General features: G+C 42.6%; 1 protein-coding gene across 1 annotated transcript in view; it reads right to left on the bottom strand.

The window, feature by feature from the left end:
* The window catches only part of CLIC4 (chloride intracellular channel 4), a 49745-nt gene extending 33620 nt beyond the window's left edge, over positions 1-16125 (bottom strand). Inside the window, exon 1 of the mRNA XM_044434788.1 lies at positions 15824-16125. Within this exon, the coding sequence (XP_044290723.1) occupies positions 15824-15895 (72 nt within the window). The 5' untranslated portion in view covers positions 15896-16125. The remainder of the gene's footprint in view (positions 1-15823) is intronic.
* Between the last annotated feature and the right edge of the window lie 2562 nt (positions 16126-18687).

The following is an 18687-nucleotide window of genomic DNA, read 5'->3' on the forward strand; positions in this document are numbered from 1 at the left end:
TGCAACTGAAGGGTGTTGGACCCGATGGCCTTCATGGCCCCTACCAACTCTACTATTCTATGATTCTATGTTGCATTACAGTAATGCATTTCACACAGGGCTGCCCTTAGAGACGATCAGAAAACTTCCATGGGCCCAGTACACAGCTGCTGCTAGTGCTGTCTAGAGTCAGATCACATTATACCGACAATGCACAACTTCACTGGCAATCATAAAGTGCCCTCCCACACAAACCACCCCACATTTTTCATTCTTCGCAGGTCCTCCTTTTTGCTCCCCCATCAGATGCACAGCAGGAGTCCAAGAAAGATAAACAAACAGTCTCTCCAGAGAAGCAGGGCTAGCCCCATCCCATCAGTAATGCTGACTGCTTGAGAGCTACAAGCCAACACAACAATGTTACCTTCAGGAAGGACCATCACAATAAAAGGATAATGCCATTCTGTTGAACAGACTGGCAGAAAGTGCCACTGCACAAGAGTACATTGTTACTCTTAGTTGTACAACAATAGTTGTTACCACAAACAAAAACAACTTTTTTGTTCTGCTTCACACAAAGTCATGTTTGGCTTTATCCTTTTCTTGGAGAAATTCAGCGCAAGCACATACAGATTCTATAGCCATTCATCTTGGCAGGTAGATGTATCCTATGAATAGTGACTTCTGTGAGACCAAAATGTCAATTTGTTTACCAGACCAGTCCTCTTATAGTTGCCTCCTGTGTTACTTGTCGCTATTTGCAATCCTTAAATCACATGAGGAAGTAGTTAATGGACAGAGATGTGCCTTTTTAGCAAATCAAGACAATTTTCAAAACGTTATGTTACTATGTTGACAACTGTGCTTTTACTAGTTTGCATGTACAACTGTTTGACATTTTAACCTAAAAAGTAGATTAATCCAATGAGGTAAAGTGTTCATGAAGCGGCAATGAAAAGGATGCTAGCCAGGGCCGGGCTGGACGAAGGATGGGAATCCTTGAAGAGCTTAACTATTTTTTCTTTTAAAAGACTAGATAGATGAGTGCTTCTGTGTGTGCTTGCTATAGTGGGTGTCCTCATATTCAGGTTATCACTGTAAGATGTTACAAATGTCTTTTAAAGGACAAAAGGCAAGCACTATCACATGCATGACATACTAAGGCAATTACACACCTTACAGCATTCACAGATTGCTCTAGAGCTGCTGGGAAAAAAGATGAATTATCATGACAAATATATGATTGTGGGGAAAAATATTTCCTTGGAACACAAGCACAAAGGGGAAGGACAACTGCTTCTGCTGTGTACCACCTCAATCACTTTAAAGAAACACTGACATGACATTTCCTGGACAGAGATGCTTAAGTATCTGGCATCATGGCTCAAAGATCCAAGGTAATATTTGTAATAATTTCCAGAGAGACAGCCAGTTTGTTGCCCTCCCAAAATAAGTTTCTGTGACAGCTTAAAGATGAAGAAATTTAGTTATAGACTACAATCCACCATCACATGTGTCATAAAATCTGTTTGTTTCTAAGGTGCCACAAGATTCCATTTTGTTTTGTTTATGCTACTTCTAAAGTTTTCAAAACGAAAGCTTCATGCAATTATAAATTATAAATTTATTTTATACTGATAATTCTAATTTTATATTTGTAAATCAATGTATTTTTTGTATTTTTGTATTTAATGGTAATTTATTATGTACTATTGTATTTCAATGTATTTTATCATGTTGTAAGCCGCCCCGAGGTTTCGGCAAGGGGCGGCATAGAAATGTTATAATAATAATAGTAATAATAATAATAATAATAATAATAAATTAGAGTGCCTCCTGTCTTAAAAACTAGATTTCAGTCAGCTTTCCAACTCCAGTTTGGCAATATTTTAATCGTTTGATGCAGGTGAAACTTTAAGTACTTTGGTGGACTCCAGACAACATGCCAGAAAAGCATCAGAGTTACTTTTTTCAGCACAGCATGTTAACAAAATGTGTTGCCAAAAGCATCAGATAATGGGTGCAACATGAGTTCAAATCCTCCTAAAACTCACTGGGTGACCCTGAACCCAACCTACCTACTGCACAAGGTTATTGTCAGTATAAACACTTCATATTCCTATCTAATAAGCAATAGTTACAATTCCACAGCCCCTCAAAACCAGTTCAGCCCAATGGCCTATAGAGGTATTGACACCAAAAGCTACACTCCTACTATACAATTCAACAGTTCTGCAAAATCTCTGTGTTACCAAGCCGAAGATAAAGTGCTGAAGTGTTCAAGTGGAAAGATTTCCAAATTGCAGCGTGGCTGCAGGCTGTCAAGTTTGCTTTATATTTAAAAATTGGTTCAGATTCAATGTTACACATTAACAAGGGCCCTGAAGAGCTATTGTCCAAGAACTCTGCTCCTCTGAGTGAGCAAGCACAGTACAGCATGTGCTTTGGCAGAAACACAGAAAACCTACCCTCTAGTTTCCACGTGGCCTCATTGCAAAGACAGCAAATGCTTGAAAATCCATATTAGAAGGGAGTTATTTCCTCCCACTACTCCAAACTGTTATTTTTTTAAATAAAAACACAGAATTGGACTGCTGGGGCCACAATTATTCAGGACTAAAAATGTTTTCTGCAAAAGAGTACAAGGTTAGGGACCTCTGTTGCTTTTTTACACCTTCTGTGACCAACTTGTTTAAACAAACACCCTTCCACCACTCGCCTTTTGTTCTTCGCATGTACACACCTGCACGCATACAGACAAGACAAATACATGGATACAACTACAGTACAGATGCTTTGAGTTTGGCCCATAGGCACCAATTGGCTCAGTTATGTGGGGGAGAAAGTACAATGATTCTGAGGTCTTGACAATGCCAACGAAAACTTAAATTGCTAAATTAGCTGTTTTAGTAGGGTAAGAGAAAGCAAATTATTTAATCTAGCAACTGTCTAGGTAGAAATCAGTAGAGCAAATTGGAACTGGATTTCCATATATACTCCTCTGTGGTTTTGGTTTGCTACAGCTATAACTACGTTTATTGAAGGCCGTCCACTTGAACGTTTTCTTGTTTCAGTATATTTTAAACTACACTGCAAAACATGCATGGTGGTATTAAGCCCCTACATACTACAGCCCACATACTTCTTGATGATCTAATTCAGAAAAGAACAGAGGTACTGAGAACTACTGACACTCTAATTTTAGCAGTCCAAAGAACCGTGTACAATAGGCTGATAACAATTCATCTGTTTCAACAGCTCAACTGTCTTCTGTTATTTCAGTCTTGCTGTTACCACTATTATTTCTACTTATAATAGTAGAATATTATAAGTAGAAATAATAATAATAATAATAATAATAATAAAATGAGCAAATATGTATTTCAAAGACACGAGTATTTTTTCCACATACTAAGGTTAATCCTGGAATCCATTCATTGTTACTTATTTATTTTCAAATTTATAAGCTGCTGTATAGCCCTCTAACAGCTATCTAAGTGGCTAACAGTATTAAAAACAGGCCAACAGTACAATTATAAGTATGGGGGGGGGGGGGACCTGTTTGTAGCAGAGTGAGCTTTTACAAGCAGGTGTAAAAGACAGGTTTTGAAAAATCTTCAAGAGGACGGTTTTCGTCAAAATGAAAGTACTGACAGTGACAGACCGACCGCTTTAAAAAGCCCATCCCAAAGATAGGGAGAAGCCACTGTGAAGACCCTTCTTTTAGTGGCCATCCCTTTTACCTTCTGTAGGAATGGCTCTTTCAGAAGGACCTCATTCCCAGAACTCAATGGGTGAGTAGGTAATGACTTTACAAAAAAGTTTTTTTTTTCCCTTGGAAAAAATTCAACACCATTAGTCATGCCACATCATGAAGATTTTGCTTATGTTTCTCCTTTGCTCCTTCTGATGAAACTGACTATATCATTGGCCACTTGCTACATGATCCTGCCAATTGCGTTACTCTTAGTCCAGGCTTGCAATCTGGGCAAATAAACAAGTAGGCCTCTCCCCATCCCACACATACAGCTAGTATGCCATGGCAGCCATTTGCAGTGAATTCAGAGTTATGCCTGCTGCACCGGAGAAATAATTTGCTAGAATACAGTCTGGGTGACTCATATCTCTAAAAAGTCAAAAGGCTCAGCAATTGTCCCTTGGAAAGTTAACATACCAAGCCATTCTATTTAGTCTCACAGGCACTCTGTAAGGGGAAAACTACACAGCTTTATACAATGAAGTGTGTTCAAAAATTCATAGCTCATTTCTGCTTCAGCTTTATTTTTGGAAAAATCTGTTCCTTATAATAAACTAGTTTATTTTTCCAAAACCATGAAGTACTTAGCACTCTGGACACTAGCGTTGGCAAGTTAAAAGCATTACGGTACAGGAGGAAATTGAGACTGAAGGCAATCCAGTAGCAATGACTGATCTCACTGCCTTCTTGAAAATTTACAGATGTGACTTCACTCCTGGGTTATACTATATTTAGTTTATGCCTAATAAGGATTCAAGTAGAGGAGAGACAGCTACTTCCTTTCTCCAAGTAAAGGAACCTCCATGTCCTTTGTTTAGCCAACAATGCAAGGATTAAATAATTACTTTAGTGAAACGCATTGAATACACGCATAATTAAAAGGGAGTATGATTTATTCTTAGCATAACATACATTTTAGGGATGAAAGTGGAAGCTGCTCAAGATCTAAACCTGTTGATAAAATTTCACTTGCTTCTCCAAGAACAGTGTTCTGGACTCAGGTATTACAAAACTTTATGATTAGACAAGCTACTAGCAATTGGCTGTAAGCAAGCAAATGTTATGGAAGATTAATTTCTAAGTAAGGGTTTGAGCAAAGGCAAGTGCATCAATTAAAAAACATCCTATTTACATGGGTGAGTCATTATTCTGAAGTCACTGACCTTGAAAACTGATTTTTCCGAACTGTCTCTCCTGGAACCATGAGAAATCAAATTGTTTTTACTAAAAATGGCCAGTTCCCATTTTGATGAAAAGGGCGTAAGACCAAGGACTGTCAACATACAGAATGCACTTGTCTTTCTATTTAACTATGCCTGACAAAGCTTGTAAAATATATGTTCTCAGGACCTATTTTACTGTTTCTAGTTCTCATTTGTAGGGGCAAACTTAACACCAAATATAAAGCACCTAAATGTGTTGGTTTTACCCTCACAACTTCAGTACATTATCAGAGTATGCAGACAGCTTTTTCACAGGATATTTAGACTCAGATTACTCAGATAAGAGCATGATCCAGGCACAATTAATTACTTTGAATCACCTTTGCTTTCATGTGAGTGAAGTCTGTGCTTGACCTATGATAAACTGTATTGGTCATCTAACCAAAAACCCATTAAATAAAATACTTATTGCAATTGGACTGTGACTAGTATATGTTGTGTGTAACAAGAGCACCTTTACCAAACTCTGCCTTGTGTGCTATTTGAGACCATTCAAACCATACAAGGTTTTGGTAACTTCTGCACTAGGCTACTGTGATGTACTCCATGTGGGACTACCTCTGAAATGTGTCTGGAGAGCTAGTCCAGAAAGCCACAGAAACATAGCTGAGTGTACGCTGTAAAGGAAAAGCGACGTCTGTTCTCAAAGAACTGCACTGGCAACCAGTAAGTTTCCAGGCAGATGTCACGGTTATTGCCCTTCCAAGCCCTACACAATCCTTTACCACAGTTATTGGAAAGGGTATACAAAGATATACCCTTTGAGTATACAGGCCCTAGTATAAGTACCCAATGCTCAGAAGCAAGGCAGATCTACAATTACTTGATGCAAGGCCTTTTCCATGAGCACAATAAACTCTCCATGTACAGTGGCTGGCTTTTTTTCTGTGTGTTTGGGAGAAAAAATCAAAACCTTTCTCTTTAACATAAACTTGGCAGCTTGGATATACATCTGATTATCCTAACCAACTACTTGAGCTTTTGTATTTTGGCAGTTTGATTTTGTCTTAATTTGATTTTGCTTGAGTATGTTTTAATACTGTAAGCTGCTTGAGGGGACACATATTTTGAGAAAGGGAATATAAGCATAAATAGCAACAGCTGTAGTTCAGGTCCTATCACAGCTACAGCAATGATTATATGCACCCATAGTTATGCCAATTTGACTGTTTCCTTCTGGTTCATTACATATTCCAGCACAGGCCTTCATCACTGCATTACAATCATTTTACATACTGTTCGCTGGTATACTTGCACAAGCCCACCACAAACAATAGGGACATTAATCCTTTCTATGAAAACACAGTCTTCATCTTCAAAGCGCTGCAAAAACAATTACTTATGACAGAGTCATCAGTTGCATTAACAAAGCTACTATAAATAGGCACAGTAAAGCAGGATATACTCAGCTTCACAAGCTCCTTGAAATACTCTGAAGCACTACCGCCAGCTCAACTTATATAGATCAACCCCACCCCTGAAAAAAAATCCACTAAAAGGACTTTAGTTTTGTTATCGCATAAATTTAGTCTTCTGTTGCATTTTCAGAAGTGGAGTTAGAGGTCAGGAAAACCAAGAATTTTACAAGCAGCTGGAACTCTTCTTGCGTAGCTATACTGAAAGAGAAAAGTTCTATGAGTCAACTTTTAGGCCGCTTGGAAAGAGGGTACATGTCCTCAATTTTTGGGGCCCTATTATCTGTCTATAATTTGTTACAATGTAGCAGAGGCCAAGTCAATACTAGTATGACCATATCTGGAAAGCCATTTTCAGGAGCACATTCCTAGCATTTTCAGAAATGAGACAGAACTCCACTCATTAAATCAAGTTTACTTGTTTCAATTCTCCATTCGTGCATAGACAACTAGAAAACATCATGCATGCATTCATAGCCATAGCTTCTCCTTACATAACAGTTATTGCCAAGAAAAAAACAAATCATGTGAAGCAGCTCTGAAGCAACCAAGGGGAGGGAACACCGCTTTATGCTAAACCTGAAATGTCAATTTTTGCCACAAAATACACAGTTTCTGCAAGGAGCAGGATCATGCCAAGAACTGGACGATGAAGGGCAGCGAAACATGGGTAGTCCAGAAAGCAGATTCTGTTCCATTCTATCTCCTCTATGGTTGTTTTAACCTATCAGCTGTAAAAGCTAGACATTTAGCTTTATAAAAACAGGCAGCAAATTCAGACTCACAAATCCAAATAATGTTTGCTAAGCTCCAAGTACCAGACAACAAATTTCTCCAACTGCAGCCAAAGCTGAATAGGCTTTGCCTCTCTCTCAAATTCAGAAGGTAAAAAAAAAGCAGAGCCAACACTTAAACACCTGACCCCCTCCCTCCAGAGGCTCTGACCCTGAACTCACTTCAGGTGACTACCTTCTCAGGTCTGATTTCTTAGCATGCTAATATTGTCTCAAGCTGCCCACTGAAAGATTAGCTGGTGCTATGGACTCTCTTCCTCACTTTCAAAGAGTGGCCAATAACTTTAGGTAAGCTCTTAATTAGCCACATAAGATGGGGTGGCCAAGTGAGTTTCAGCCTGTCCAAACTGCTTTTGTGCCACCTCCAATATATGTATCCGTTGGCAGAGAATATCTTTTCCTTGGCACAGGAATAAAAGGAACATAGAGCCATGCATGACCTCTAATGCTCTGCCAAAATCTATACAACCAAGAGTGTTTAGTGAAAAAAGCAAGTGCTTTCTGGGCAGCAGTTGCACACACATAAAAGTTTTAAAATCACCATGGAGGCATATTCACACAGAACGGATGAAGCACTTAGGATCACTGAAGGAGAATGCTGTCCAAAAGTTTGCATAATTGCATCTTTATGGTAAAACACAAACATCTGTGATACTGATTAAGTGTGCCTTCACTAGGTTGGGCAAACAGATCCCACTGCTTATCCCAGCACTAAAGCACAGGCGTCAGATATAATATGGCATTGTGGACATCCCAATTCAAACATAACACAATCCCTTGGCCAACTTGTCTTCACAAAGACAAAGGAAGAATGTATGAAGTTGATTCTTTGTTGATGAAACAAGAGTCAGCCAAAGGCCACCTTAAATTTGCATCTAAGGCGATGTTTGAACTGGGGAGTTCTTGCCTGACAGTTTCATCTTGGTTTCTACAGTGAACTAGTTCCACTAACCAGTAACATGCCCTATTTGCTCCCATGCCCCACAGCTGAAAAGATGCTAACATTCTTCAGCAAAGTCTCTCTCCAGCAAATGAAGGAAGTGATGACCACACTTCTATTTCATTTCTCTACCCTCTATCCTTCTGCATGTTTAATACCACTTTTCTTCTTTACCAGCTACCTGTATGAACAGAATTCATACCCAACAATAGATCACGCCCTCCAAGTGCAGCTATTAGCTGGCCCAACAGTACTGGAGATAGCCAAGAACTCTCGAAATCACACATTTATGACTGGCTGGTAAGCTGTTTGGAGCTCAATGTCTTAAATTCTTCTGAATGCACTGAACAGGCAACACTTGATCCTGTGACAGGCAGGCAATACAAAGCTTCAAGGCTGGGTAATAAATGCAGTAAAGGTTCCACAGAATGCAGTTCAGGTTCCAGTTTCCAAAAGTGCCCTTTGGGTCCACAAACTGCAGAACCCACACTGCCAGTCCAATGTGGGCATGACTGTCTGCCGCTTGATATTCTCTATCCCTGAAAGGTAACATCCCACTTGTATTTCCTAAATGTATTTCAGACCAAGGTAAAGGGTTTTTCACAAGATAATCCTTTAGCAAGAATGCTGCACCTACCATAAGGACTGTGCATAATGAGATTATTTTGATGCTGAGCTAGACCTCTGAGTAAGATTATCTTCTGACACCAAGACTAGAAATGAATACAGAGCACTTATCTCCTCTCTCCACACCCTTTGTTTTTCTTTCTAAGGTACACTGTTGAAACATACAACAATTCTTTGGAAAAGAATTTATGATGTTACAGTTCAAGAGGAGATAACCAATTATACATGCTGGGTCAGATTATTCTGGACCAGTTCCCATATGGTTTCTTGAACTCAGAGTAGCTATTTGGCCAGCTGCTGAAACAGCCAAAATAAGGCATGGAAATTAAAAATCAACATCTGATTATCATAACTGGAACCAAGAAAAAACTTCCCAGGAGCTCAGATTAGCCCACTTACTTGAGACCAAAGTTCAACATTTTCACTTAGTGCAGCAAACATGCTCTAGCAGATTCAACAAATCCAAGCCTGCTTCCAATATCCTGATGTTGCAAAAGGAGGGACCGGTCAGGACAATCACATGCTGTTCACTGCCACCATCTAGTCCTAAAATCAGATTGGGCTGTTTGCTCACTTTCCATAACTCTGCCCACACCAACAAAGCCCTGCTCCTCTGTCTCCAACCCCAGGGCAGAGAGAATATTTCCCTTTATCTTGCACAGTTGCATAAGCTCAAGGATATGGAGAAGCAGAATTCTGGTGGCCACCATCTCTGGCTTGGCTGTAGTGCCAACAAAAATGTGTGGATCACTGCCTGAAACAATTTAATTTCACTAACAGAGTGAATACGGTTATAACTCTGGAATAGAGAACATGGTTTTTTTCCCTGCTCATGCCACAATATAACCAAAAAATCCAAAAAACTTTCCAGTATCCTGCAGCACAAAGTGGTCATGCATAAGGCTACAAAGTCTGTCTCTCTCATGCAGAGGGGAGTTCCGGAGAGAGAAGGATGAGAGCTGAACTACCCTTGACACTTGTCTAGTCTTATGATTCTATGATACTGTTAAAGAGCTGTCCTTTTTGTAAAGATGGAGAGATCACATTTTAATATGTACCATTTGTTTTGTCCGGAGTCACACTCCACTACTAGGGTATTTCGAAATGCCGAGGCCTTGGCTTTTAACCAATCAGTTTCCAAGAAGTGGGTAGCTACGAGCCAACTTCAGTTCTTGCACATACCAAATCTGCAGTTTCACTACACTCTTTATGGTCAGATGTTTTTAAATAATACTATTTCTATCTAATTCAGGGATTTTTTTAGGCCCGGTGAGAGATATACCAGTACATCCATTTATTGGTGGAAAAATTACCATTATTCTTCCTCTCTTCAAAAGGGTAACCTGGATATGGCTAGTACTAGCTCGACAGGCAGGTGCACGAAAGTATCACATTTAACCCTTCCATTCATGCAGCCTTCTAAATTCACAAAATATATCCATGTTACATCAATAGCTAGGGAAATGCAACCAACTCTATCTACAAAAATTTCATATTGGTTGACAAGTTGTACTTGCCAAATCAAACTTTGCTACAAATGTTAATAGTGCAAACTTACATTAATGATGTACTATCAAACAGCAGGCAGCACTCCCAATACCATTTCCTTTTAACTAAGGCAAGAGTAGCAGCTCAGCAGGTGTTATTGGACAAGACCCATGCAAGATTGGTGCCAACAATCTTGCTTGAAAATAGTTTTCTTAATCAAGTTTCTAGATCTTATGGAGGCAGAGAAAAGCTTGGAATATTCCTGGTATTCAAGTATCAGGGAATTCCATCATCCTTGCCCCTACTGTTCTCTCATGCTCATAAATTTCTCATCTTCCTTTCTTTATACCTAAATTGTTACTTGCATGTTCTTAAAAATGATGAAGTCTTGGTACTATCAATAAGCTTAGAAAACCAAAATAGCTATTCGCAGTTTATTCTGAACTTGCATAACCTGAGAATGCTCAATGACTAGGACGTAAGAAACTAAAAGGAGACCAGCTGGACCAGGCCAAAGGTGCAGCGTTCTGTTCAACTGCCGCCCAGGTTCCCTAACAGATGTCTCTGAGAAGGGAGGTACCACTTAGCCTCAGGACTGGTAACCATTGATAGCCTTATCTCCCACGAATTTGCCTAATCTCCTTTCAAAACCATCCAAATTGGGGATCATCACTACATACTCACACGTATAATAGTGTTACATGAAGTACTACCTTTTATCCATCTTCAATCACGCATTAGTCAGCTTCATAGGATGGCCCTTTGGGGCTCCGGTATTATGGGAAGGGAATTAAAATGCCTATCTGATAAACAGATTTTTGTAACCTTTCCTGACAGTGAAGCAGCTCCAGCCCCTTGTTCATTTTAATTTCCCTTTGGTGCACTTTTTCCAACTTTACAATATCCAGTCATTGTACCTGGACTTGTATTTGTATCTCTGCTCAGTCAAACTTAAGACCCACTTCTGTTCTCTTGAATTAGAGAAGTGTGACTTATCCACACAGGACTGTGATACAGACAATGGCTGTACATCACACTTATGATAACATTCTTGTTCTGATTTTTGTTCTAATTCAACTTAACTAATCCTGGCTATAGCCACACAACTATATCCCGATCTTTAATTCTGTAATAATCCAAATGGGTGTATTAAACATTGCTGCTTGATACTGGAAGCAACTCATCTTTATCAATTATACATGTGAATATGCCTCATTCCTAACCACTTCTCAAGATTAGCTTGTGCTGCTTTATCAGCATTAAGACAGCAAATATTTGCACTTCAAGTTAGCACAGACTGTAAAAGAGCAAAGGCACTTGACGAAGGCACCAGCCTAAGTTTTTTATTACCACAGACCACCAGTGTAAGTGCTAGAGTTTGCTTTACAAATATGGTTTAGAGAAGGAAAAGGCCATGCATTATAGCAGACTGAGTATAAATATTGTTCTTTCAGAGGCACTTCAGAAGTCACAATGACTATGTTTAACCACTCAGTTGAAAACTAGTGACTTCTATTTTTCTCTCCTATACATGTCACCCACTTTTTAAAATATGCTTTTTGGTAAATAACCTAGTGTGCGTGGGGGGTACACTGCTATAGCCCATTAATGATAAAGATTAGGAAAGATCCCATCCGTACGTCACCTATGTCTAAAATGCAATAGTCTTAACTCCCCCATTGAAACAATTTCCTTCAGACTGCATTCAGACTGAACATGGAACACGCATCCCTCCTATTACTGATAGCTAAAATGATTTGGAGCTGTATTTGTACTACTCTGCACATTTTAAAAAAATTACAGCCTGGTCCTTAGAAGTCAAATGATGAACAAAGACATGCAGTTCCAAAAAGTGAATCAGAAAATGTTTTCAAGACATTTACCATTCACCACAATAGCAGATATGATAATGGGGTAGAAGCCATGGAGTCCTGTTTCTTCAACTGGTGTATCAGTGCCAGTACCATGGGTGGAACAGGTTATGTGATAATGCCTCTGTAAATCAAAGGACTCATATATGCATCTGTATACTCAAAGTGACTATATTTTAAATTCAAGTAGCCTCTTATAATCCCCCCCACTGCAAAAAAAAAAAAAAAAAAACCAAAAAAAATTTACCAAAAAAAAAAAAAAAAAAAAAAAAAAAAACCCTTTAAAACCCCCCCCAAAAAAAAAAAAAAAAAAAAAACCCGAAAAAACTTTGCAGTAGTAGTAGGAAGAACATAAGCCAACAACCCTTTACGTCACCCTCCAAGAGCAAATGAGTAACTATGAGTAAATGGACTATTCATAGCATGCATGAAGTAATGACTTCTGGAGAAGATTACTTCATCCAGACTCCATCAATTCTCCACCCCTTATTCCCAGCTCAAGTCTGCTTTCAACTGTGCCTGTTACATTCCAGAAGGAAGCTGGTGCGTTCTTTTGCAAAAAGGGAGAGGTGCATAGATGAGGATTTTACTAACAGAGCATAGGAGAACAGGCACTATCTTAAAAAGGGGCTTCCCAAAGCAAGGTTTCACACCCTATGTTAAAGGCTGAGTATTTCATGTGATCAACAAGGCAAAGGTTGATGTTGTGGCAACATGCAAAAGTAATGAAATACAAGAAGTCATTTCATAAATCATCTGATATCTTCTTTCTACCAAAAACTAGAAACATAGATGCTTTTATAAAGAGTTTTTACATAAGATCTCTTTACACTTTTTAAAGATTATGTCCAATATTAATGGACTCACTCCTTACAAGTGTAAAGTTAGAGATAAACAGGAAATAGAATAGTAGAAAAAAAGGTTCCACATACTATTTCAAAGCAGTAACTTCTTAAAAGGAAATATAATTTGGAACATTAGTGATGATTATGACATTTTGTGATTAATGGATTAACATAGCAGGAGAAGGAGACATTACGAGAAAACAGAAAGTTTTAGTAGGAGAAATGGGGAGGAGACATTATCTGAAGCATGATGCTCATGATGAGACATCATCCAAAGCAAAGTCTTCAGAATCCAGTGACTAAAAGAAAGCCATTTCAGGATCATAATGATATCTATAGAGAGCTTTTTGGCTGGTGGGTGATACAAAAACAAACAACAAAGTTTATGCTAGCCTTATACCACTTCTGCCTATTCTTGAGATCAGTAAGCATTCCATTCATTCTTTGTTAAGAATGTACCAAGATTCACACGTGCTCAACAGACTGAATAGAAAGAATCTGAAGATTATTCTAAAAATCAACATCAAATAAATGAAACTTGGAGATTCAACCACCCAGGCAGAGTGCTAAGGTGTTAAAAGTCTAGCTTTGAATCCTTATGTATTCTAGCATTATTTGTGGTGTTGATCCAGACCTATAATCTTTTTCTGGCAGGCTCAGTTTTAATGAGAGTTCTCTCCAGGTTAGAAATAGTTGCAACTATTGAATGCAACTATTGCATACTGCTGGAAAAGTGAACATACTTCTGTTCACTTTTAATAAACGTTTATCAATATTCGTATATTTCTACATAAACAAGAAAGAGGCTTGAGAGTTTAAAAACCTGGATGCAGGAGAAAACTGAATGGACAGTTTTGTTCATCCCTATTCCATTAAAGAAGGTAGCACTGCAATACCAAAAGAAATATGTTTGCTCATTTCTCACCTGTCACACACTAATTATAGCATCCCATACCATTATTGAGGGAAATGGTCCAAAATAAATGTCAGATTTATCTTCTGGAATCCAAGACTGGGTGTCAGGGCAGTGGGGGCAGGGGGAGAACAAGGCAAAGAACAAGCTAAAAAGATTGCGAGAAACTCCAAATAGTTTTATTTAATAACTTTTATGATAATTTTCCTACAATAAATGCACAAAGCAATGCATATGTAGAATTTATTGGCATAAGGTAATACAAAGCCCTCAGGTTACAAAACAGTACAAAGTGGCTCTTAAAGGATATAGCAGTGGCATCTTCAGATGCTACTTAAGAACCTACCACCATGCATGAAGATCCTGGGTGCACTCAAAGGAGAAGCAAGATGTATAAAGAGGGGAGGACTGTACTAGTCTAATACTAATGGAGGCCATATCAAGCAGAAAGTAAAGAGCTGTGGTGAGGTGTGGCTGTTAAGGACAGGGTTTCAGTGAAGAGATAGTTTCAGAATGAGATGAGCCACATGTAGGGGCCCCAAATGGTAGAAGTGAAACTATGAGGAGGCTTTTGTTCCAAGCTAAGAGAACACAGGAGTATCCCAGCTTGAAGACACCACACATGATGGGATGCAAACAAGCAAAGACAACTGACTATACTAAATATAAACAATTTTGAGGGGTTACTTGGACTGGAGTGCAAGAACTGATGATTTCACACCAGGACAGAAAAATTGCAGCATGCCCTAAAAGCTCTCTGAACTCATGACAGGATCCATAATTTTCACAAGGTGTGTACTTTTATGTTTAAGAAGGAATGCTAGAGGGGCAGCATGCAGCAGATTATCATCTCCCAAACTGGAGAGGTGGAAACAAAAATCAAGCAAATTAGTCCCCACTTACTGTTTTAAAGCCCTCATTTCATCAACTAAGTAGCAGTGGGGCACACAAAAATAAGAAACTCTTCATTTGCTCAGACGTTTTAAACTAACTTTTTTGTGGTAGAACCAGTTTTATACCTTCCCATTTTATCTTTTAGGTTACTGAGGATCTGATTTCTGTGTAGACCACAGTGAGGTTGTTTTTAATGGGGTGGTAGCGGTGATAAAAATAGCCCTGGTGGACCACGCCATCTAGTCCAGCTTTCTATTCACCCAGTGGCCACTCAGATCCCTGCAGAAAGTTCACAAGCAGGGCTGGACTGCGAGAGAGAGCATCCTCTGTCCCTCTTGTTCCCCAGCAAGCGGAATGCACGGGCGCACGGCCAGTTCTGGAAGGGGCAGAGGGCGGTCAGGACAAGCAGCCACCGACAGCATCTCCCCCAGGCATGTCACCAGCTTATGACTTGCCCCCAGCTCCATTTCGGGGGTGGGGGGCAGGTTCAGCAGCCTGGCCCAAATCTACGGTCTGCTTCTCGGGGGTTGATCCCTCACCAGACCTCGCTTTGCTCAACCCTAATGGCTAAAAATGGATGGGGCGGGGGGGGCGGAAAGGAAGCAAGTGGGTCGTGGCCAAAGCTGGGCTGGGTCCTGGGAGAGCCGCGCTCAAGTCCCCACTCAGCCATGAAGCTCGCGGGGCGACTTTAGGCTCTCTGCCTAGCCTACCCACAGAGCTGCTGAGGACAAAATGGAGAGGAGCAGGACTTCGTAAGGCCCCTCGGACTGCTCGCAGTAAGAAAAAGGGCGGGATACAACGCAGTAATAGTACTAATAATCCGCACGGGGCTCCTTTAGAGGATTCGGGAGGGGAGACTGAAGTTGTGGAGCGGAAAGAAAAGATTTCATCAGAGAACTTGACCGCGCCTGAGAAATACGCTGGGGACGGAGCTCCCGCGGAGATGCAGGAGAGAGCGAGTCAAGCCGACTCCCTCAGTGAGGAGCACGCAGGGAAATGAGGGGGGGACCATTCTGCGGAGCGGAGCACCGAAGAGAAGGGATAGGCTTAGCCCAGCCGCGCTGAGGAGCCGCTTACCTTAACGAAGAGCTCGATGAGCGGCTCCTTGTCGCCCTCCTTCACCCCGTTGACCGGCAGCGAGAGCGCCATGCTCTGCCTTCCTCCCTCCTTCGCTCGCTCGCTCGCCCGCTCCGCTCCGCGTGGAGACTCCGACGGCGCCCCTCGCGCGAACGAGCTGCCTCCCCTCGTTCGGCCTTTCCCTTCCTCACGGCACGCGCGCGCGCCTGCGGTTCGGGTTCTCGCCCTCTCCTCCGCGTCCCGCGCTTGCCGCTCCGCTCTGCCGACTAAGGCGGTCCCGCGACTGAAAAGGCGGTGGCAAAGACGCCGGCAATTTATACTGAGGGGCGGGGACTGCGCCGCGAAGGGGCGTGGCTCGGCGCGCCGGGGACCCGCGACCAAAAGCCGTCTTTCGTGACGCCGTCCCGTCCCGCCAAGAGCAGGGCCCTGAGGAGGGAGCGAAGGCACCCTCACAGAGGTGCGGGCGTGGCCTCGGGTGGGGAAGGGGCGGGGCTTACGGCGAAGGGGCGGGGCTGTGGTGGTACCGCCTCACGCCCTTTTAGCCCTGCCAAGCGGGAGGGGCATGGCGCCACTTAATGGGCGCCCGCGAGCGGCTGGCCGCGAGGAAGCTTGGACTGGGGGCTCCTTCTGTAACTGGTTGAGAGTTGCTAGTCCCCAACGAGTTTGATTTGTTATCTGTGAGTATCTTGCCGCCCTTCATCGGGCTGCAAGCATCAATACGAAACTGATTCACAAATAACCCCAAATCACTTTTGTGTATTTATTTACAAGAGAATACATCTAAAGATTTTAATGCACTCAAAGCATGCAAGTAACAAACACCTAAAGACGGATGCATATAATATCCCTAAAATGTTCAACTAGCTGCCTGCCATGTCCAGTGGCAGAAGACCCATGTACCATTCTGCCCAGAAGACTGGGCTCAGTGAAGATGCGGCTTCTGCCAAATCTTGCAAGCCCTTCAGTCACCCTAATGCAAGTCACAGCTTGTGTCCTTTTTCCTACATTTGACATGGGGCGGGGGGGGGGGGGGGGGGGAGCTGTACAACTCCCAGCTGGCTGGGACATGCAGGCAGTCGTACAACTTCTTTTTGTCTAAACTTGCACCCTAATTCTTTTCACGGGGTAGGGGAACGACTACAAGCATGTCACCATTTCTGTTGTGAAATTTGGAGTCATGCTGCATCCTCATATGCTGATGCGGTTTGCATCGCCATAGCATTTAAGTTCTGAGAAGTTTCATTTCTAGGGGACGTCTGAAGAAAAAAATGGATTTCTGTTGGCTCCAACTTGTTGAAAAATTCCTTTCCATCTTGGATGTTTCATCCCTGTTCTATGATCCCATCCTTGCCAGAGTAATTAGTCCAGTAGCAAACTTAACTGAAGCAATGTCAAGTTTTAGCAGAACTTTCCCCAGCATGGGGCCCTCTAGATGTTGGACTGTAACTCCAGAGTTCCCAGCCAACATGGAATGATGGGATTTGCGGTCCACTGGGTTGGGGAAGGCTCCCTTGCCGTCTCATCTCATTCCCTAGAGCTGTGCTCATACCACACCCTAGGCTAATTTGGGATTGGAGGACTGGTTTCAGTTCTTGCTTCATAGAATAAGCTTTCTGTTTGTCTGCGTAAGAGGAGGGGAAGCGGGGCCTGCCAGAGCCAACGTGTTGGTGCCATGCCCAGTGACCTCACGTCTGGGACAGCCGCTGCGCAGAGCTGTGCTTGGCAAGGACTGGGCAGGAAAGCAGCTTCGTCCACATCAGGGCTGGATCTGAGATGGCAGAAATAGGTCAAAGCACGCTGAGTCCGGAGAAGGTTTCCGCACCCCACGCAGGGGCAACTTGCGGCATGTCAGATGCTTTGGCCTACAGCTCCAGTCATCCCTCACCAGCAGACCCCATGGCTGGGGATGATGGGAGCTGAAAGCCAGACATCTGAAGGACCACCAAGAGCAATCTGTTCTAATTCTCCCGGGGAGACAATGGCAAGGCACCAGCAGCTCTTAACGAGCACTTCTGCCAGAGATGCGGCCGGGGGTCCTCTCGATGTTGTGGGCTTAATCTCCCACCGGTTGCCACTCTCCAAAGCTCTCAAGGGGCTGGCACCCAGCCGGCGGAGGCCCCAGAGGCTAAGCAGAGCGTCCGGGAAGGATGGGAGCTGGGAGAGGCCGTGCTCACTGGCCACTGCAGAGAGGCAGGCTAAGCGGGGCTGGTGGGACTCGGTGCCCACCGAGGACTCACTGTCCCGTGTGGTGGAGGAGGGAGGCTGTGCAGGGTGCAGGAGCCCGGTATGCAGGGCCTTCCTGAGAAAAGGCACTTTGCACAGGAAGGGAGTACCTCTAAGCCCCCTCTTCTGCTCGACTGGCCCAAGGCCCCAGTGGCCAGATCCCGGCCCCCTCGGTGCACCTGCTCAGCCCAACCAATGTAACTGTCTTGCACAGGGCAGCCCCCACCTGCTCATCTCTGATTCTCCCAGACTTAGCTAGGGAGACCCAGTGCGGTTTAGCCGTTAGCCTGTCAGGGTAGGTAGGGCAGGGGAATTCCTGCACGAAATCCCCCAACACGACCGCAAACCACACTGGGTAGCAGCCAGTCGCCCACTGTCTCTTGCAGCTTGTCCTACCTGGCAAGGGTGTCATGAGGATAAACTGGAGGTGAGGGGAAGAACCACTGTTGTCTGGACTGCCCCTCCCCCATAAAAGTCTGTGAGTGAGGCAGAGTACTGACCTTCTCAAAGCCTTGTCCAGAAGTGCCTGAAAAACCTATTTGTGGTGAGGAGACTGAATGGCTTTGCGCCAGCTGCGACTTGGTAGTTCTAGGACCCCCTTTCTGGAAATCCCCTCAGCAAAGAAGCGGGGGGAGCACGCG

Source organism: Varanus komodoensis, unplaced genomic scaffold (assembly GCF_004798865.1).
Source record: "Varanus komodoensis strain SLA01 unplaced genomic scaffold, ASM479886v1 scaffold29_1, whole genome shotgun sequence".
Lineage (NCBI taxonomy): Eukaryota > Metazoa > Chordata > Lepidosauria > Squamata > Varanidae > Varanus > Varanus komodoensis.